Here is a 21714-nt window from a genome sequence, read left to right on the forward strand (position 1 = left end):
ACTGAGATGCCCATGTTTCAATTGCACCACTTTGGCTAAACATGCTCTGCAATTTCTCTGTGTGCAATTTCTCCTTCCCTTTCTTATCTAGGGTGCCTGGCCCCAGTAGGCATCAGCTTTTCAGGATGCAGGCGTTGCTGTGGTTTCTCTGGGAGACCACCCCTCTCAGTTACCGACTGTCATGAGGACAGGAGGCTCTTCTGTGTTCATGTCTCATAGAAATGGCCCAGAGCTGGGATTGAGGGGACTTGGTGTTCCTAGGTGCCACCCACCCACTCTGTGACCCTGGGTGCCAAAATGCCCTTCCCGCTCGGGCCCCAAATGTCTCAGAGAAAGGAATGCCTATGTGGTTCTGTAATATTCACACACAGGGGTATTCTCACTCACATCCTGTGTGAACTGGGCATGCATGGCCTCTTGGAATCCCAGGATTCTGTAAAACCAGCATCATCATTGAGGGACTCTGGCCTGCTGCTTTGGAACCTGGATCCCTAACCCTGACCATACCCTTCACTTCTCCCCCCCAGCAGTCTCAGTCATTCATTTTTGTTAAATGCTCATTATGTGTGGCCCTGTGTTGGCGATGGGCTGGGGTAGGTGTGTCCTGCAGTTCTGCAAAGATACCTAAAACCAGTCCCTTGCTCCCTGCACCTTGCAGTCTCTGACAGATAACATGCGCACATGCTGGTAAGTGGTCGGGGACCTCAGAGAGGTACAAACCAAATGCTCTCTGGCTGTTCAGAGGATGGAGAGAACATTTCTGGAAGATTCCTGGAGAAGGTGGCCCTGAGCCTTGAAGGATGGTTGGGGATGGCGATGGGTGGTGGTGGGAACAGTGTGGGCAAGATCAGGAGGTGGGAACCTGCAGGTACCACCTGGGGAGTGGGTGGGTCCTTTATCAGAAGTGGGGGTGAAATGTTTCTGAGTGTTCCTCACATCCTGACCAGGTGCTGTCACTCCCATCCTATATTTTAACATATTAAATATTATAATAAATATTTAAATCATTTTGACATCCTCCCTAGACAAGCATGGATTATACTCAGTCTGCATTTAGCTTGGGCATGGGCTACAGGGTACCCCCTTCCCTCAAAAAAAGATTAGCTTTGCTTCTGATGACTGTCCTCATCTTTCTTTTTTGTGCCTTTCCTTCCTGTGTCCCACCATCCCCATTCCTGTCCGGTAGGGTCCCCTGCCTCTCTGCCACCACCCTAACACTCCATGCCTGCCCTTTTGCTTCCTTCTTCCCCTCAGGGCCTTGGGGTGGGACCTCTGTTCGAATTCTCTGCCCTGAAACAGACCTCCCAGGTGCCTGTTTCCTGAGGGAGTTTCCGGAGACCATGCCCCATCAAATACACGTGCTGTGACACTTTCTGGCAGTCTGGTGATGGAGTCTGGGAAGCAACATTGGGCCATCCCTCCCCCAGCCCAGGGCTCCAGAGAAGGGCCTGCAGCCTTGTCTCCAAGCCAGCTGGGCCCCTCACCATCTTTGCATTGAGGGCCTAGCTGCCTGTTTGTTCCTGGTTGAAAAGACCTCCTACGAAGTTCACCCTGCCATTGACCCCCAGCTTTCCCCATCCCTCTCAAGCATCACAATGCACTGGGGTGGGAGGAGGGTTTAAAGCAAACCTATCCCTCAAGTCTCCCTGAAAACCATCCCCTTCTCTGCTGTGAGGAGTCCAGCTCCCAGGACAGCCAGCCCTCAGGGACCTCTCAAGACAAGTGGCCTGGGGCCTTGCCTGTCCCACAGAGAGGCTAGGAGCCCCGACCCCTCAGCCTCTGACCTGGGGGGCCAAGCTGAGGCTTAGCAAGGCCCAGAGGCGGAAAAGCACGTTGTAGCTTTCCCCAGTCCTGCATTCGCAGACTTGTCCTGAGAAACTTTGGATTTGGTTCTTTCTCAGTGCATGCCAAGATCAGGGCTCTTTGGAACTTACTCCTGAGACAAGAGGCCTCCCTTTGATGACCATGTCAAATGAGATGGAATCTGGCCAGGTTCTTAGAGGAACTCAGGAGAATCCCTGGAGTGGGAAAATAATGAGAAAGCGGGGCCATTCACCATTCAGGGTGGAAAGTAGAGCATTCATTGTCGGGGCAGAGGCTGAGGCTGGGAGGAAGCAGGCTTGCGGTGGGGAGCTGGCCGCATCACTAGGAAGTTTTGGGGGGTTGCAGGGACAGCAAGGGTCTGACTAAACTCTGGGCTCGAATACTAAACCGCTCACTTTCTGTGTGACCTTAAGCAAGTTAAAACCAACAATCAACATGAAAAACAAATGTATTAAGTCTAGAAGGAAAATCATCACTTTGCAAGTGGTATGTTTACAGGTGATTAAAAATTTTTTGTGTGCTTTCAATTTTTCTGCCATTTTCTCTAAACAGCATGGATTACTGGTATAACTGGCAAAACAAAAACAAAAAACACAAAGCTATCTGTACTTTGGAAACAAACAGATTCTGGGAAAGGACTCTGGAATTCAGGGATTGATATGCATATATTTGAAAGGGGAGAGGCAGTGCTTTCTAGCAGTCAGGCTACACCCAAGTGAGACAGTTTCCTGGCCCCCTGACAGCCCGGCTGGCTTGTCGGTACAGGAGGTGGCTGTTCATTTCCCATCCTATGTGACCACTGTCAGCCTGCTCAGCAAATGCCCCACGGGGTGCCCTCCCTGGGGCTGCATGCTGCCTTTAGGCCAGGGGCTTCTGTTGAGGTCTCTCTGTACTCCCGTCCTTAGCCAGGTTTGTCCCTTCGTCAAAGGGGAACACGGTGGCTTCCCTGGGTTTCTTCCCCCACGATGAGCATCCCTGTTGCCTGGGTTCCTCATCTGACCTTGACATAGGCTGCCTTCTCTCACTGTTGTCACTGTTTATTGTTGATTTTTTGAGGTATAACATACATACAGGAAAATGCACAAATCTTAAGTGTATGGCCTAATGGATTTTGACATATGTTTATACCATGTAACCACCAGTCAGATCAAGACCTTGAACATTTCCATTATTCCAGAGGGTTCCCTCATGCCCTTTCCAAGTCAGTACCACCACCACCCCACCCTGCCCCAAGGTAACACTGTAATGACCTCTACCACCATAGGTGCATTTTGCCTGTTTTTGAATTTTATATATACATTATTTATTTATTTATTTATTTAGGCTGCTCTGGGTCTTAGTTGCGGCACGTGGGATCTTCATAGTGGCATGTTTAGTTGCGGCATGCAAGATCTTTAGTTGCGTTGAGGCATGCGTGTGGGATCTAGTTCACCAACCAGGGATCGAACCCTGGCCCCCTGCACTGGGAGTGTGGAGTCTTACCCACTGGACCACCAGGGAAGTCCCATGAATTTTATATATACTTTTCTGTGTTTGCCTTCTTTTTTTTTTTTTTTTTTTTTTTTTTTTTTTTTACTGCGCCACCAGGGAAGCCCTGTTTGCCTTCTTTTGCTTATCATTATGTGTATCAGCCTTCTATTATTATGTAACAAATCAACCCAATATTTAGTGGCTTGAAACAACAAAAAGCAATTCTTTTGCTCACTGATCTTCGTTTGGGCGGGGCTTAGAGGGGATGGTTTGTCTCTGCTCCATGCAGCTTCGGCTAGGGCAGCTTGACTGGGGAAGGTCCATTTCAAGATGGCTCACTTTCATGGCAGGCAAGTTGGTGCTGACCATTAGCTGGTGGCTTAACTGGAGCCCCGGGCCCTCAGTTCTTATCCACATGGGTCTCTCAGTAGCCTGCTTGGGCTTCCTTACACTATGATGGCTGAGTTCCAAGAGAGTGAGCATCCCGAGAGAAAAAGGTGGAAGTGCAAGGCATTTTTAGCCTTGCATACCTAGCCTCAGAGGTCACATAGCCTCACCTTGGCTATACTCTATTTTTGAGGCAGTCATAAAGGCCTGCTCAGGATCAAGGGGAGGGGACATAGACTGTACCTCTGGATGAGGCATGTGGGAAAGTTCTAGAAGAACATGGAGGATGAGAGATATTGAGGTGCCAATCTGGGGAAGATTCATCCAAATTATAACATATATTTGTAGTTTGCTTTTTAAAATGAGGTATAATATTTCATTGTGTGCATATACCACAGCTTACTTATCTAATCTATTACTGACATTTGAATTGTTTGCAGTTTGGGGCTGTTTGAAGAGTGTCACTAAGAATATTCTTATACAGGTCTTTTGGTGGATAAGGGCTGCCTTCTCTCACTGTTGCTGTCTCTTTAGCTTTTAAGATTTTAAAAATCATAACAATTCTATCCTTTTCTTTTTTTCTTTCCCCATCAGTTACTGTGGCCATATGTATTTTAGTATGTAAATCTCTGCTAGTGTTTTTTAAATGTTGGGAAGAAATTATATAAGTATTTCATAAATACGTTCTCTTTATAAAAACATTCAATATTACAATTAAGATTAAAGTTCCTCCCGACACCGCTTGCCAAGTTTGAGCCCTTTCCTCCTACCCCGAGGTAACCCCTGTCACCAGTTTGGTGGGTCTCCTTCTAGAGCATTTTTGATGCATCTTCTCACATAAATACTCTCATAGGAAATATTATTTTCTATGTGTGTGTGTTTTGTTTGTTTGGTACAACGAACGGCATCATACAGCTCTGCAACTTGCTTTCTCACTTAAAAAGATATCTTGGAGATACGGCCATGTAGATCTCCTTTACTTTTAAACTGCTGAATAATGTTCCATAGTATTATGCCACTGCCATTTATCCATTTCCCTATGAAAGGATATTTAGGCTGTAGCCTTCTTTAATGTTTTGCGTGAGTCCTATGAACTGGAGGGCAGGCCTTGTACATTGTAAATATAGTCAGTGCTTGATCAGTACTGATGCACCCCTTCAAGGAGAGGGTTGCCGGAGCCTTGGATGTGTGTCCCTCAATGTCCCTTTTCTTTGCCTGCAGAGACGTCTCAGAGAGGCTGTGCAGCTGCTGGAAGACTACAAGCATGGGACCCTGCGTCCGGGGGTTACTAATGAGCAGGTAACTCTGCTAGAGGTGGGGAGGGAAGGGAAGGTGGCAAATTCACCACCACCCCCCTCCCTGCAGCCAGAACCACTTCTCTTCCCTTCAGAATCCACTTCTACTGCTGCTACATCCCTTGTGGACTTCTGGCTTTTTGGAAGGGATATTCAAGTCTCTCCTGTAACCTGGGTCTGGTAGGGAGGCTGATAAGGCTAGAGAGGCCTAAGGCAGTAGTTTGCTGGAGCTAATGTGTGCATCTTTTCCCAATTCCACATTCAGTGACATCATAGTGATGGCTTGAAATCATCCACAATAGGAGAATTTACACCATGGAAATTGGCAAATACTATAAATCAGGACTTTTTTCTCAAAGAATCAAGTATTAAACATTTACCAGCATACCACTACCCAAAAGTTCAGATTGAGGGTGGGAAAGATGGGGGAGGATAGTGGGGATGAGGTTAAAACACTGTAATTTCATTATTTAAAAAAATTTATTTATTTAATTTATTTATTTTTGGCTGCGTTGCATCTTCCTTGCTGCACATGGGCTTTATCTAGTTGTGGCGAGCGGGGCCTACTCTTCGCTGTGGTGCACTGGCCTCTCATTGCGGTGGCTTCTCTTGTTGCAGAGCATGGACTCCAGGCATGCGGGCTCAGTAGTTGTGGTGCACAGGCTTAGCTGCTCCACGGCACGTGGGATCTTCCTGGACCAGGGCTTGAACCCATGTCCCCTGCATCGGCAGGCGGACTCCCAACCACTGAGCCACCAGGGAAGCCCAATTTCATTTTTTTATATCCTGTAGGAACTTGAATTAGAACTAATTGAAATGTTGATGGTTTTGTTTAGTTTGGGGGAAGGGTAAGGAGATGTAGTTTAGAGCGCAGCTCTAGAGCTCTAGTGACTGTAGAGACAGATGGTTGATGTGCTGAAGTTTTTCTTTTCGTTCATAAGCTTTATTTTAAAATCTATTAAAAATTAATTTCACAGTTTTTTTCAAAGTAATCTATGTGCATAGTTCAAAAAGTCAAATAGTACTAAAACACTTGTAAGGAAAAATAGTATGTTGCCCCATCCCTCCTCAATTCCCATTTCTATTCCCCAGAAGGAAATACTGTTAGCTGTTTCTTCAGTTAGAAACCTATATTTCAAACTAACATGCTTATCTATACCGCTATTTCTCAAGTAGTTCTTTTGTATTATCTATTACGGTAGTTGAGGATTCAGCTCTCTTATTATTCACTCCCATAAACACATTTCTCTCCCCTACCCTCATCCCCCTCCCCAAATAGTTATCATAGTTTTGGGGTTTATGGATATTCAATATTCACATTATTACAATTATATGAATAATATTACAACTTTGTTGTACATGATTATGTTTCCTCTCCTTTTCAACTTTATGTTTTACCTGGATTTAATAATTGCCTCATTTTTTCTCATTAACATAGTTTTCCTTGTACCATCTCAAATTCTTACTGCACCCTGTAGCAGCCTTTTGATATTTTCAGTGCCTCCTTTCAATCTGAAGACTCCTGTCCTTCAGTTCCATTATTTTTCTCTGAAACTTTCATTTCTGGAGACCACGTCCCTCCAGGCCTTCCTCTTGGTGTACGCCTTCATTTTGGTGGAACACCTCTTCTGGTGGCTTCCTGAAGAAAAGGCAAATGGGAAGAAAATTTTGAATCCTTTTAGAGCTGAAAAAAAAGGTAATTTGTAATTGTAATTCTGCACTCAGCTTTAACTGACAGTTTGAGGAGAAAATTCCAATTTTTAGGTTGATAATCATTTTCCTTCAGAATTTTGAAGACATTGCTCTTCTGGCTTCGGGTCTAGCTGTTGAAAAAGCCAATGCTATTTTATTCCTGATTCTTTGCAAGTGACCTGTTTTCTCTCTTTGGGAATGTTTAGGATCTTCTCTTTATCTATACAGTTTATTTCTAAAATTCCACAATGCCATCTCTTCTAAAATTCATTATTTTGGGTTCCCGGTGACCTCTTTCAATCTGAAGACTCCCATCTCTCAGTTCTGGCAACTTTTCTTATACTGTTTCTTTGATAATTTCTTCTCATTCTGGAATTCCTATTAGTCAAATATTCAACGTCTTAGATTAACACTCAGATTTTCTTTTCCTTTTTTTCTCTCCTATTCCTTCACTTTGTCCCTCTGCCTGGATTTACAGGAAATTTCCTTGAGTCTATATTCAACATGTCTATTGAATTTCTAACTTCAGCTAGTATAATTTTAATTTCTGAGAGCTATTTGATTGTTTCTTTTCTTGGTTCTTTTTAACAGGATCCTCTTCCTGTTTTGTAAATACAGTATCTTCTCGTTGGTCTGCATTCTGGAAGCCAAGTAGGGGAAGGAGGCTGGAGTCCCAATATGCACTTTGCAGATTTTCATTAATTTCCCTGCTTTTAGCCTTACCTGCTCCCGCTCTCCACTGGGCTAGTGTTCCCAAGTCTGGAGTCACTTGGATTCAGTTTCTCTAGAAGGTTGATAAACTTCCATTGTCTGGGGGATACAGGTGAGGGCGGTAAGAGTCACCTAGCTGTGTGGGGAAGGCCGAGGGGTTCTACTGCTTTGAATACAGATTTTCAACCAAATCCCTGTGTTTAGCCCTATGATTAACTCTTTGTTCCTGGGGTGCTTGGTCCCTCCAAGTCCTGAACTTTGCTGGTGCCCTGGGGGTGGTGGCCTGGCTTCTTTTTATTTTAAGATTTTTTTTTTTTGATGTAGACCATTTTTTTTTTTTTTTTTTGCGGTACGCGGGCCTCTCACTGCTGTGGCCTCTCCCATTGCGGAGCACAGGCTCCGGACGCGCAGGCTCAGCGGCCATGGCTCACGGGCCCAGCCGCTCCGCGGCACGTGGGATCCTCCCAGACCGGGGCACGAACCCGCGTCCCCTGCATCGGCAGGCGGACTCCCAACCACTGCGCCACCAGGGAAGCCCGATGTAGACCATTTTTAAAGTCTTTATTGAATTTCTTACAATATTGCTTCTGTTTTTATGTTTTGTTTTTTTGGACGCGAGGCATGTGGGATCTTAGCTCCCCGACCAGGGATCAAACCCACCACCCCCTGCATTGGAACGTAAAGTCTTAGCCATGGGAAGTCCCATGGCCCAGCTTCTTAAGTGTGCCTTCTGCAGGCATTGAGGGGAGGCTTCCTCCTCTCTGCTGGATCAGTTACTAAAACTCTACTCATTCTCCATCCAAAACATGTTGCTGTCCCTCCACTGTTGTTGTCTTCTCTTCTGTTCCGTTGGTGACTCTGTGAGACATCGCCCCTGCCTTCTAGCACCTTTAGGTACAAAGCCCAAGCTGAGGCCCTGTGCTGCCACATGACACACTAGTACCTGGTGGGGTGTTCCATAGGGTGGGTAGCTAAGCCATCAGCCCTCCCCAGTCCAGTTTGTTTCACTATGTATTTATGGAGCACCTACAGGCCAGTGTTGGTGCTAGGGCCTGGGGAGAGAGGAGGGGAAAAGCTAGAGGAGGGTCCTGCCTCGTGGACTCCCCAGAATCTAGGCAATGACAGTGAAAACACATGATGCTGTGGGAGAGCAGAGGGAGGAGTAACCTGCCCAGACTAGGGGAGTCTGGAAGAGATTTTTAGCCAGCCTGAGACTTGAGGGATGAGTAGGGTCTGGTGAGGAGGAGATGGTGGATAGGAGGAGTCCAGGCGAGGAAGCACATCATGGACACAGAGAGGATGGGGCCTCTAGAGGAAGGGACAGGCGAATGTGCTGGACTGCAGCCCACAACGTGGAGGGAGGGCAGAGGTGCCAACAGAGGCAGCCCCTTGGCCGATGTCCTTGTGCGGGGCCCTGGAAGTGACGTGAGCTGCTGCAGTGCTGGTAAGGCAGGGTCCATCTTCAGGTGTCTGTGTTGCCTGCTGAGTTGGGGGCAGCCGTCAGCAGGGAGGGCAGGCTGGGATCTCCCCATTCCTGAGCGTGGTGCTGCCCTCTGGCCATGGGCACTGAGGAGCCTGGGTGGTGTGACCTGACACGCCCCTCTCTAGGCCAGAGTAGTCCTCAGACTGTGGCAGTTCCTCGTGGACCTGTCAGGGGTGGTCCAGCCTCCAGGTCCTTCCTGATCCTGTGTCTGCTCCCAGCCCAAGCTCCCCTCTAGCTGTCTTCACCCCTTGGGACTCCTTCCTGCTTTCAGAGTTTGGGGAATGAGGCCATGTTTCCCCTCTTTGCTCCCTTCTGTAGCTTAAAGCTGCCTGTCTTGTTTTCTGGGCCTCCTTTGTTTTCTATCCTGAAAGCCCCCATGTGCCTCCAGGGAGCTGGGAGGCGGGGAGAGGGTGGGGGGGCCCTGGCACTAGCTGTACTTCCTGGTTCTGGCTCACGTCGGTAATGCCTGCAGTGTCCATCTGGAGGCTGGGTAGCACAGTGCTCTAGGTGTGAGCCTGCTGTTCAGTCCCCCAGTAAACAGATTGCCCGCCCCCCGCCCTCCTGGCTCCCCAGAGCATTGGGATTGGGCTCTGCTGCAGATCTCACAGTGCTTCCCTCCCTGGGCCTCATCTGCAGAGCCACAACCCCTCTGGCTTCCAGAGCCACAGGAAGAAAGGATGGGTGGTGACATACCAGCTCAGGATCTGGGGAAACCTCAGTGGTCGGGAATTCATGAAGTCCCCATTCCTGGTTCAGGCTAGCCCTGCTCAAGGGTCATGCCTGTGCTGTCTGAAGAGCACAGATCAGATCATTCTGTGCCAGGTAGATGGGGATGGTTCTTGACTTCATTGTGGAGAGTGGCCTTTTGTGTTCTTGGGCTCTGTGCCTACCCTGATGTCCTTTTGCAGGTGTGTGAGTCAGAAGCCCGTGGCTGTGTCTTGATGCCTGTGGGCCTGTCCTGATGTCACGGGCACCACTGGGTATCCTATGCACTATTTTGTTATCTAACCTGCCCTCCAGTTACAACATCCCACCAGGGGGTTTGTGCAAGCAGATTGATAGTTTATTCCCCCCTGATGGCCTTGGTTAGCAGGTGACTGATATCTCCTCCAGAGACTGTTAACTTGTTGAAAAGTTGCTGTACCGATAAAAAATTAGTCCTGAGGATAAAATAAAAATAAGTATAATTTACTCTTTGGGCTTGACAGGTAGAAATTTGATGGGCTAGGAACCCTAATAAGGACTGCAGCTATCAGTTAAACAACAAAGCCATAGATGAGAGCAAAAACGTAAGCCCGGGCAGCTAAGTTCCTGGATGTTTGCTGTGCTGTGTGCATTTTATATGCCAGGGCCTTGCTGGAATGGTTTGACATGGATGGAGATGGGTGGGGTTCAATATGGAACGCTCCCCCATGGTAATGAGGCACCACTCACTGTGAGCTCACCAAGGGCCAGGAGCCGTGTTAATATTGGCACTTTACAAGTATTAACTCAATTAATCTTCACAGAAACGCTGTTTGGTAGATGCCTATATTAACCCCATTTTAAAGGTAAGAAAAGTGAGGCTCAGAGAGATTATATTACTTACCTCAGGTCACATAACTAGTATGTGGTGGGACAGGAACGCTGGGCCTGGAAGATCCAATGCCCATCTCTCACCCACTATCTGAAGGTGGATTTGGAAGGGAAGGTGATACTCTGGAGTGGAATGTGTATGCTAACACGGGGCAGAGTGAGTGCGGGGGGTAGGGGGGTGCTGTCAGAGGAGCTTGGTGTGTGTGCACGTCTCACAGCCCTAGTCACACTGTGCGGTTAACCCTGCCAGGCCAGGTCATGGGCATCTGCAGGGCACCCAGTACGTGAAAGGTGCTGCAGCAGGTGGGCGCGGGGCAGGTTCCTGCCCTCACGCAGCCAGCTCCCGCGCAGGTGCACAGGTAAGCAGGCGCCTGGAGGTAGGCTGGTGGCGAGGCAGTTTGGAGTTACGCTATGGTAGAAGGAGTTCAGTGGTGAGAGACTCCTGAGAACGTAGGTGCTGAGGAAGGGCTTCATGCGGGGGAACGCAAGTGGTTGGATGTAGAATGTAGGGAGAGACCCAAGGCCTGGGAGGGACGTCCCCGTAAGTCACAGACAAAGGCCGAGAAGTAGAGTGGAGAGAGAGAGAGAGAGCATGATGAGAGAAAGAGAGAGAGAGGGAGAGAAGTTGAGAGAGGAAGCTGGGAAGTTTCGGGCCAGATTGTGAAAGTTTTTGAAACCCAGAGAGATGCTGGCTGTGTTGTACTGCAGCAAGGGAGATGCAGGACAGTGGAACTGTGATCGGATCATTCTGTGCCAGGTAGATGGGGAGGGGTAATTGCCGATAAGGAAACCAGCTTGGGAGCGACTGGGGTGGTCAGGAGTGAGGGGAGCAGGTCTCTGGGAGCCACCGTAGGCTTCTGAGTGGCTGTTCTGGCCCATCATTACACATTCCCCAGAGGCTGGGAACCCGCCCACCTTACTCCGAGCCTACGCAGCACCCAGCATAGCATATTGGCTGCTCAGAGGCCCCATGTAGGATGGATTCTGCCTGCCACCCGCCAAGAAAGGGCAGCAGAGATGTAAGAGATACTGCCAGTCTCCTCCCCTGGCAGAGCAGAAATGGGGTCAGCTGTGTTTGGGCTTTGCTGAAAATAGAAGAGAAGATACTGGAGAGTTAAAAATACTTGCACCCTGAATCTTCTCTGGGTATCAGCAGGATTGTCAGAAGCTTGGCTGACATCCTCCTCTTACCCTGACCCCTAGCCAGAGACTTCTGGGATCCTGATCAGCACCCAGCCCCCCTGGGGCAGCTACATGTTGGCCCTTATCGTTAGCACAAAATAGGCAAGTGATTAGTATTAGCTGAAGCATATGTATGATGCGCTAGGAGTTGTACTGGGTGCTGTAGACTCATCTCTTGGCTGGGTCATTGTGGTGGCCTCCTGGGTGGTCTCCCCATTCTACCTGGGCCCCCTCTGTTCATTCCCAATATAGTACTCAGAGTGATCTGTGAGAATATACATCACACGGTTCTCTGCTCCAGGGTTTCTCGGCCTCAGCACGATTGGCATTTGGGGCTGGATGGTTCTTTGTCGTGGGGGCTGTCCTGTGCACTGTAGGACATTTAGCAACACCCCTGGCTTCTACCCACTGGCTGCCGATTAATGACAACCAGACATTACCAGATGGCACCTGGTGAAAAATTGCCCTCCTGTTAAGAACCACAGCTCTAGTAAAAACTCAGAGTAAAAGCCACAGTCCTTAGCACAAGCTGCAACACCCCAATTCCTCTCTGATTTTGTCTCCTACTACTCTTTCCCTTATTCAGTCCACTTCAGTCACACTGGCCTCCTTGATGTCCCTCGAACATGCTGGGGAGGCCCACTCTGCCTCAGGGCCTTTGCACTGGCTGTTCTGCTGGACAGAATAATCTCCAACCAGATATCTGCATGGCCTCACTCCCTCCTTCAGGTATTTCCTCCAAAGTCACCTCAATGAAAACTACCCTGACCACCTTACTATACATCATCCTACTTGAGAATTTCTCCGGGGAAAGAAAAGTCAAGGGAAGCAAAAGAAGGAGCCACTAGGGTCAGAGGCAGGACAAGAGATGGAATTTTGGGGGTCCATGGCCAGTGGGGGGGATCCAGGGACTAGAGGTGCTTCTGGGGGTGGGGGAATGCAACCTTAGTGTCTCACCCTTCCCTCTACCACCCCAGCTCCAGCCCTGGTCTTTTCACCCCTCTCCCCTATGACAGGAGCTGTGGCCCTGGTCATGTCACTGTGTTCCTGTGTCCCCTGAGTATTCCCCATCCTTCATCCCTCCTTTTGCGAGGACCCTACTGCAATAACTTTTTTAAAAAATCCATCCTTGCTGCTAGTACACACTCCCTATGCTTACCCTGTCCTACTTTCCCATGTTTCTTGAAGCCCTCATCCTTCTAACATATGAGAAAATTTACTTTTTATTATTTTTATTGTTTGTCCACACAAGCATGTGAGCTCTACAGAAGCAGAGATTTTTGGTCTCTTTTTTCACTGATATATTCTTAGTGCCTAGAGCAGTGCCCAGCAAATAACAGGTGCTCAATAAATATTTGTTGGATAAATGAATTTTCTTTAATCGTCACAAGAACCTTGAAAGTAAGTATTCATACTCCTATATCACAAATGAGGAAATGGAGGCTCAGAAAGATTAAGTAAATTGCCCCAAATCACAAGTAGGAGATCTGGAATTCCAATTCCCAGAAAATGGTTTGACTGCAGGGTCTGGCCTCTTAAGAGACAGAAGCTGTGTGTACATGAAATTCGCGACTGCTAATGTGTGTTATGTAGCAGAATGAGCGGGGATGTTCCTTCTCCTTTCATCTGTAGAACTGGGGAGTACCTTTGCCCCACATAGATATGCATTTGTATCTATTACCTGGGAGTAACCATGGCAACAAAATTAATGGTGAGGAATAATGGGATTGGCCCAAATGATAAATTAAGAAGATTTCTTGTTGTTTTATGGAGGCATCCTCTGCCTTACAGAAGGATCCCCTTCAGGCTCTGTTTAATTACCTTCTGGAGGTTGTTTTAAATAGGCTCTGTCTTTGCTGCTTCAGAGGTTTGGAGAAGCAGCTTGGAAGGAACCAGACTGGGGAGGGGAAGGAGCCAGACTGGGGACAGGGCCTGGGCAGTGACTCCTCCATCTGGGGTCTGGGCACTAGAAGTCTCTGCCCTGAGAAGGCAGGGCTTCTCCTCCTGAAGCTTGTTTGGGGCCCACTCTCTACCCCTCCCTTGGCTTCTATACTGGGTTTCTAATAGGTTCAGATGGCAGCTCAGCTGAGACTTAGGCCATTTCTGAAATCAGCAAACTTCTGCATTGTTCCAGCAACCTTTCACCCAACTGTTTCCCCACACCTTCTGTGTCCTCATTCTCCAAGTTGAGAAATCAAGAAAGGTCCAAAGTCTCACATCCACAGTGGTTTGTTGCTGCAGCCAGTAAGTTCTAAGGGATCAGGGTTGCACTTTTTAATGTTCAGCCAGAGGCACAGAGAGAGATGGCTGAGCCCAAAGTAGATCAGGTCACACTGAGGAATTGTACTTTAAAGTGGAGCTGCTTTGGTGGGCTGACAGAAGACATGGGGGCCTCCCTGTCCTAGATTCTCAATGTGGATGGACTGTCCATTGCATCTCCTTTGGCCTCTCATCAAATGCTTTACATTCCAGGACTATCCTTGCTTGTAACCTGTTTGCAGGGCTGGCTCATTAAACTGCAAACTAGCAACCAGCTCTTGGCTTGTGGGTGGTATCTGCTGCCATTTCTGCATCCAGCATCTGACCCATGGGTCCAGCAGGTCCCAGGGAAAATCCCAGACCCAAAGAGTCAGACCCGAGTCCTTGTCCTGTGCTCTCTGTAAGCTGGGCCTGGCATCATCAGATGAGAAGGGACCCTGGAGGGACTAGCTTCCACCTCCTGTATGATTAATTCAAAAAAACAATGTAAGTCTAAGGAGTGAGGTGACTTGCACAGGAAGACCATGTGAGTTAGTGGCTAAGCCAGGCCCCAAATCTGCGACCCTGACTGTTGTTGCTGCAGCCTGGAGATGGGATGAACCCAAATGAGATCAGGTCGTGACTAGGAAGTTTAGTTTAAAATGGAGCTGTCCCTCCCACCTCACCCCAAAACCTCCTGAGGTGGGAGCAATGCCAGATGCCATGAGAAGAGCCTCAACACTACTTAGTGCTCACTCCTTCCTCCCTCCACTGGAAAGGCTTCTCTGACATCGTGGGAAACAGTTTCCCAAAACCCCAAATCGGTTACCTTAGTTAGGGCTATACTAACTGCTGTAATGAAATGATCTCAAAACACACCAGCTCAAATAAGATAGACGTTTATCTCTCTCCCATGTAATAGTTTGAGTTCCAGGTGGGCAGGTGGCTCTGCTCCACAGGATCATTCAGGAACCCAGGCTCCTTCCATCGTGTTCCTCCACCATCTCCTTGGGTCCTCCTCTCTGCGCAGCCCAGGCTGCACTGCAGCCACATCCTTGCTCTGGCTCACAGGCAGGTGACAGCAAGTATAGGCTGGGAGGTGCTAGCCAGGCTAAGGCACATCTCACTTCCCCTCGGATGCCACTGGAGGACTCAGTCACATGGATAAGCCTAACTGCAAAGGAGGCTGGGAAATGTAGTGCAGCAGGTCAGCCACCTGCCCGCTACCTTTCTATTACCGTGGACGTGGACGAAGGGGCATAGGTTTTGTCGGAAAGTTAACAGTCTATGCCATAGAGGTCAGTAAGGGGCTTGGAAGTTGTGCCTGCCATTTCTCTTTTTCTAGTGGTTACTCTTAAATTTTTAACAATCATTTTTGAGTAGGTAACACGTGAACAATCTACGGAATTCTAAAGCTATCAAAAAAGTATAGAATAAAAAATAAGTTTCCGCAAGAGGGAAGAGATATGGGAACATATGTATATGTATAACTGATTCACTTTGTTATAAAGCAGAAACTAACACACCATTGTAAAGCAATTATACCCCAATAAAGATGTTAAAAAAAAAAAAGTTTCCCTTTCCCTGTCTCCCCGTTTCCCACTTCTCCCTAGAGTAACCATCAGTTTCTTCTGTATCCTGCCAGAGATATCTGCATACATTTGTCCTTTTCCTTTAAGTGCTAATGATATAATAGTGATAACTCCAGGGACATTCAGTGGAGCATGGTTGTAATAGCAAGAAATGGGACAGTGACAAAAGGACAAATATTGTATGATTCTACTTATATGAAATATCTAGAGTGGTCAAATTCACAGAGACATAAAGTAGAATGGTAGTTGCCAGGAGCTGAGGGAAGGAGTACTGGGGTGTTAGTACTTACTGGGTACAGCATTTCAGTTGGGGAAGATGAAAAAATTCTGGAGATGGTTGGTGGTGTACAACAATGTGAATGTACTTAATGCTACCGAACTGCCACTTAAAAATGGTTAAATGGTAAATTTTATGTTATTTATATTTTACCACAATAAGGAAAATAGGAGAAGTAGCTTAAAAGTCCACCAATAGGGTGCAGTTTACAGTATATTCATTCAACGTTTCTGTTAGGAAGAGTAAGGCTGCTCTCCATGCTCTGATGTGGAAAGATCTCCACATATATATACTAGATGCCTAAAGGGACAGAACAGTGTGCACTGGTATGCTAGCATTTAGAGATGGCACATGGGGATTCAAGAGGGGGGGTTATGGAACCAGACTGCTCGGGTTCAAATCCCAGTGCTGCCATGGGATTGTGGGCAAATCACTAAATATCTCAGTGCCTCGGTTTCCACATCTATAAAATGGGAGATATACTGGTCCCTGCCTCATAGGGTTGTTGAGGAGACTAATAAGTTAATATGTACAAAGCCCTGAGAAAGGTGTCTGACACGTAGCACTTATTCACTCAATGTGACTGAATGAGTCTGCGTCCCAGGTCACGAGCTGTAGTTCTGGCTCCACCTCCGAGACCCTGGGCGTGGCTCTGAGCTTTACTTTTCTCATCCGTCCTATGGAAACAGATTTCTGAGTGTGAGACTCAAATAGTTAATGGGACCATTGCCACTTATCTGTGACACTAGCCTGCCTGGGCCGTGTGTGGAGGTGTCATCGCAGTTGGAGAACACGCCTGTGAGCTCTGGGCTTCTGGCCTTGCCTGCTCACACCCCTGCTGAACTTCTGCCTTTGCTGCTGAGCTGGTGCTGCCTGAGTCTCCATCACTGCTCTCTGGGTGGGGGCGGAGAAAGCAGCCCTTGAACCTGAGGGACACAGATGCAGCTATGGATTACAAGGGCTGCTTGGCTGGACTTGGGTGGGAGGGGAGGAACAGGTGCTGGGGAGGAGCGTCTGCTGCCCGGCTGCAAAGGGAGGTTCTGGGACCTCAGATGATGTCAGCCAAACTTCTTCCTCTTCTCGTGACTCAGGCCTGGCTGTCACCCTGGCCAGACCAGACATCGGTGTGCTCCAGAGGGCCCCTGGAGAACAGGGGGGACACAAGTCTGGAGGCAAGGAGGCTTGGGTGCCCATCTCCATCCTGCCACCAGGCCCCTGGAACCATGGCTGAGTCACTTAGTCTCTCTGAGATGAGTTGCTTTGTCTGAAAGTAGTCTACCCACCTCACGGGCATGTTGTAAGAATAAGACAATAGAGATGAAGTTATTTTGAAAAATAATTAAGTCCTTTTAAAAAATACTGCTCGGGCTTCCCTGGTGGCGCAGTGGTTGAGAGTCCGCCTGCCGATGCAGGGTACACGGGTTCATGCCCCTGTCCAGGAAGATCCCACATGCCACGGAGCGGCTGGGCCCGTGAGCCATGGCCGCTGAGCCTGCGCGTCCGGAGCCTGTGCTCCGCAACGGGAGAGGCCACAACAGTGAGAGGCCCACGTACCGAAAAAAAAAAAAAAAAAATACTGCTAATTTGACTGACTTCCCCTCCATGTTAGGCATTTATGGAGCATGATCTAGGGGCCAAGTATTTCAGCTATGCGTGTTTCAGTGAACCTCTGTATCAGTCAGTATAAGCCAAGTGCTTGTAACAAACAACCCCTGGATTTCAGGGATTTATACAGTAAGGTCTGTTTCTCACTCATGTCAGAGTCCAGTGCAGCTCAGGAACCTGGCACATGCCGTTGTCCAGGAGCCAGGCTCCTTTTACCTCTTGGCTTTACTGTCTTCTAGGGCCTCATTGTCCTCCTCTGGATCCTCTGTGGGAGGCTTTGGGGCCAAGCCTGGAAGTGGTGAACTCCACTTCCACCCACAGTCCATTAGCTAGAACCCAGCCATGTGAGGCCATCTGACTGTGGGGGAGGGTGGAACGCATAGACTTAGCTGTGTGCCCAAAGTGAAATGCCAGCTGCCAGGAGCACCAAGCATAGTCCCCGCCCTGCCCTTACAGCACCCCATTGTACTAATGGAGAAACTGAGGCATGGAGGCAAAGTAATTTGCCCAGGGCCACACATCCAGTAAGTGATTGGAATGCAGGCTGCCTGGTCCTAACACCTGCTCTTTACACTGTTCTTTAATGTCTTAGATCAGTGTTTTCAGCCCAGGCTGTTCATCAGAATCATGGGGATTTTTTTTCTTTATTTATAAGAATTGTATGCAGAGATCTTGAGTTTTTTAAAAAATAAATAGCTTTAGATTTGCTGTGTGCATGGCTCTAGGAGATGGTGGGGGCTGGCACTCAAAGGCAGGCCCCTGCTCTGAGGGGCTGGGCTATGACTGTACAAGGTGTGGGGACCCGGACCCAGGAGATTCTGATTTGGGGTGGAGAGCGTCGGGTGTTAGGAGTCTGTGCCCAGGGCCTGGGGTCACACCTGGGATGATGCTGGGACGTGGTGGGATGCACTGCAGAAGGCACTTTCTGAGCAAAGAAAGATCAACCTTTTATCATTTTTTTTACCTCTTTGCTGTTATGCTCTCACATACCGTCTTTGGCTAACAGTGATTCTACATTTGGTTTTTCTTTCTTTAGTCCCCTCTGTTCCTCAAATATAATTAAGAAAAAAATCTACTGCCTCTAATGTTTCTGGGTCTGGAATAGCAGACAATCAAATATGTTTGAAATGTATCTAAAATCAGAGTGATTAGGCTGTGAATTAGGCTTAAGGGACTGCTGTTAGTAAAATGCATAAACTTTAATACAGATGGTCCTTGACTTATGATGGCTCAACTTACAATTTATAGACTTTATGACGGTCTGAAAACGATATGCATTCAGTAGAAACTGTACTTTGAATTGTGAATTTTGATCTTTTCCTGGCTGGTGTTACGTGGTCTGATACTCTCGTGATGCTGGGGAGGCAGCGAGCCGCATTTACCAGTCAGCCACGAGATCGAGAGGGAAACCACCCATACACTTAGAACCATTGTGCACCCACACGACCAGTCTGTTTTTCACTTTCAGTACAGTATTCAATGAATTACATGAGATATTCAGTACTATATTATAAAGTAGCCTCTGTGTTAGATGACTTTGCCCAACTGTAGGCTAATGTAAGTGTTCTGTGCACATGTAAGGTGGGCCAGGCTAAGCTATGACGTTTGGTACTTTCGGAATGTTAAATAATTTCAACTTACAATGGGTTTATTGGCACATAACCCCACTGTAAGTTGAAGAAGGTCTGTATATCAATTTTATAACTCTATTATTGCTACCCAGTAGCATTCTGCAGCTTACTTTATATCGCAGATGACAACATTGCCGTATAAATGAAACATAACTATTCCGTTATAGAACTTTAAACATCAATGCTGACCACGTCTCCCCTCTTACCTCATACCCTTCTTGCTCTGTTAAAAATGCACTGGCCTTTGGTTTGCCCACAATGTAAAATTTTACTTGGTATATTTTCTTGATTCTAAAAAGGCTATTTTATCACATTTTATCATCTCTTAAATGGGATGAATCTTTTAACTGATGGACGTCTTGGCGTTATGCCACCGTTTTCCTTTTTTTTTTAGCTACTCTTTTGTTGCGGTGCGGGGGCTTCTCATGGCGGTGGCTTCTCTTGTTGGGGAGCATGGGCTCTAGGCACACGGGCTTCAGTAGTTATGGCACGCGGGCTCAGTAGTTGTGGCTCGTGGGCTCTAGAGCGCGGGCTCAGTAGTTGTGGCACATGGGCTTAGTTGCTCCACAGCATGTGGGATCTTCCGGGACCAGGGCTCAAACCCGTGTCTCCTGCATTGGCAGTCAGATTCTTAACCACTGCGCCACCAGGGAAGCCCCATAGTTTTCTTTCTTAGTGGCACATAATAGTATGTCTTAGGATCAACGATGTCTTAGAGTCAATGAAATGCAGTATTTTTATCATTTGAAGGAATTGACAAATTGTTCTCCAGCCCAACCCCATGCTGTGCTGGAAGAGACAACCTCCTCATTCATTTGAAAGCACACAACCTTCTTATAACAATAACAAAAATAGGAATAATAATATCTACAAGATTTAGCACTTGTAAAGTACCTACTATGTGTTCAGCACTGCTCCAGGCACTTTTCATATGCCTCTTCAACAATGTTGGAGCACAGCTATTAACCCCATTTTACAGATGAGGAAATTGAGGCTCAGAGGTAGAAGTGGCGAATCCAGGAATCCAGGCAGTCTGTGTAGCTCTGAAAAATTATGCTGTGCTGCCTCTAGTGATTCTGGGAGACAGCTGGAGTATCTTCATTTAAATCAGGGCTTCTTACCTGGCCACACCTTAAAATGAACTAGGGAGCGTTAGGAAAATGCTGGAAGAATTCTTCAAGTAATTTTATGGCACAGCCAGAATTGAGAACCCTCAGTTTAAATAATCTGTGTGAGATCCCCCAGCTGGATCTCTTGGTTAGAAAATGTGGCTTTGAGACCTTAAACTGATACGTGCTTTTAATCTTTGTTTTTTCTTTTCTTTTCCTTTCTCTCTCTCTTTCCCTTCCTTCCTTCCAGCTCTGGAGTGCACAGAAAATCAAGCAGGTAATTCTATTTTGGATTCTTTTCCTTCCCTTCTGCTGTTCTCAAAGACCCTGCCCTGCCCTGCCCTGCCCTGGCCCGACCCCCCTTCTTTCTTCCTCAGCACCAGGGTCTGAATTTCTGAAGACTAGAGCTCAGGTCAGCCTGCCTTTCCCTGGGCCCCCTGACCTCCTTCCCCATGGGCTCCTTCCACAAAACCCTTATTGTGGGCCTGTTGTGTGCGTGACATGCGGGACAGAGGGCCTGCAAGGTAGACATGGTCGGCTCTGTGCTGCATTCAGCTTTGAGCACTAGTTAGGAGGAGAAGCTCTGTTTATGGCCCATGTTTGGTTTTCTCTTGCCCCGAGTGGTGGGAAGGATCTACTGGCCCACAAGGCAAGGTGGGATACAGCCATTGGCCACCTAAGTCTTCCTGGGGGAGCTGTCCTCCCCCTCCCCCCTCCCATGTCCCATCTCCCTCCCCAGCTGTCACCCTGTGCTCTGTTCCCGGCTCTTGCCAGGCTATTCTACACCCGGACACCAATGAGAAGATCTTCATGCCCTTTAGAATGTCAGGTAAGCCCTTGGGAACCTCTGGTTCTGCCTAGCCTGGGCCGATTACAATGCTCACAGCTCCAGGAGTGTCCAGATGCGCTTGGCCTGAGGGACGTACAGAGCCTGTTACACACACGACCACACTTGCACCTGCATGGTCACTTTGGCTCAACTGTACAGGACTGGCCAGCCTGTGGAGCTTTTAAAATGTGCCTGTCTGCCTTTTCTGCCTGAGCAGTTGGGGTAGAATCGAGGCCTCCACAGGTGAATCTGGTGCCCCCAATGCCAGGTTACACCCCATTCACTCAGCAGCAGCCCCAGGGTGATGCCTTCTAGGGCAAGCCCTGCCTTCCATGAGCCACTCCTCTCTTACCTGTGCACACTGAGTGCCTTCCTTCCAAGCCCTGCTCCCTACTCAGCCTTTTCATGCAGTTAACCCCCAGACTAACTCCCTTGTCTCTGATCCTACTTTTAGCCTGCCCTTCTGAATGTATGCACTACATTTGTACCACTACACACACAGGGAGGCGGATTCCTGTTCTGTGGAGACCAGTGGGTAGAGAGGGTAATGGAAGAATGGGTATAAGATCCCTGCCCTCAGGAAGTCCCTGCTCTGTGGTCACTAGAGGGACAGCTCTGTTATGTAGAGCTTAATGGCCTAGAAAGCACTTGCCCATACACTGGCTGGGGCCGGCGTGGTTGTCCTGCCTACAGTTCTGAGAGGCTAAGGGCTTTGTCCAGAGTCACACAGCGGAGGTCAGACGCACACCAGCGTGCTGATGCCTCCTCCATGCCGTTTCTCAGTGCGACGGAGTGTACCCCCCACCCCTGAGTC

The 21714-nt window shown here is 48.0% G+C and overlaps 1 protein-coding gene across 4 annotated transcripts in view; it reads left to right on the forward strand.

The window, feature by feature from the left end:
- The window catches only part of SFXN5 (sideroflexin 5), a 119812-nt gene that overhangs the window by 19800 nt on the left and 78298 nt on the right, over positions 1-21714 (forward strand). Inside the window, exons 3-5 of one of the 4 annotated variants that reach the window (XM_024763999.1) lie at positions 4903-4980; positions 20322-20348; positions 20846-20900. In XM_024763999.1, the coding sequence (XP_024619767.1) occupies positions 4903-4980; positions 20322-20348; positions 20846-20900 (160 nt within the window). Of the gene's footprint in view, positions 1-4902; positions 4981-10639; positions 12349-20321; positions 20349-20845; positions 20901-21714 lie in introns of those variants that run through there. The other 3 variants (XM_024763998.1, XM_024763997.1, XM_024763996.1) reach the window with 3 other exon arrangements.

The sequence above is a fragment of the Neophocaena asiaeorientalis genome, unplaced genomic scaffold (assembly GCF_003031525.2).
Source record: "Neophocaena asiaeorientalis asiaeorientalis breed wild unplaced genomic scaffold, Neophocaena_asiaeorientalis_V1.1 scaffold337, whole genome shotgun sequence".
NCBI lineage: Eukaryota > Metazoa > Chordata > Mammalia > Artiodactyla > Phocoenidae > Neophocaena > Neophocaena asiaeorientalis.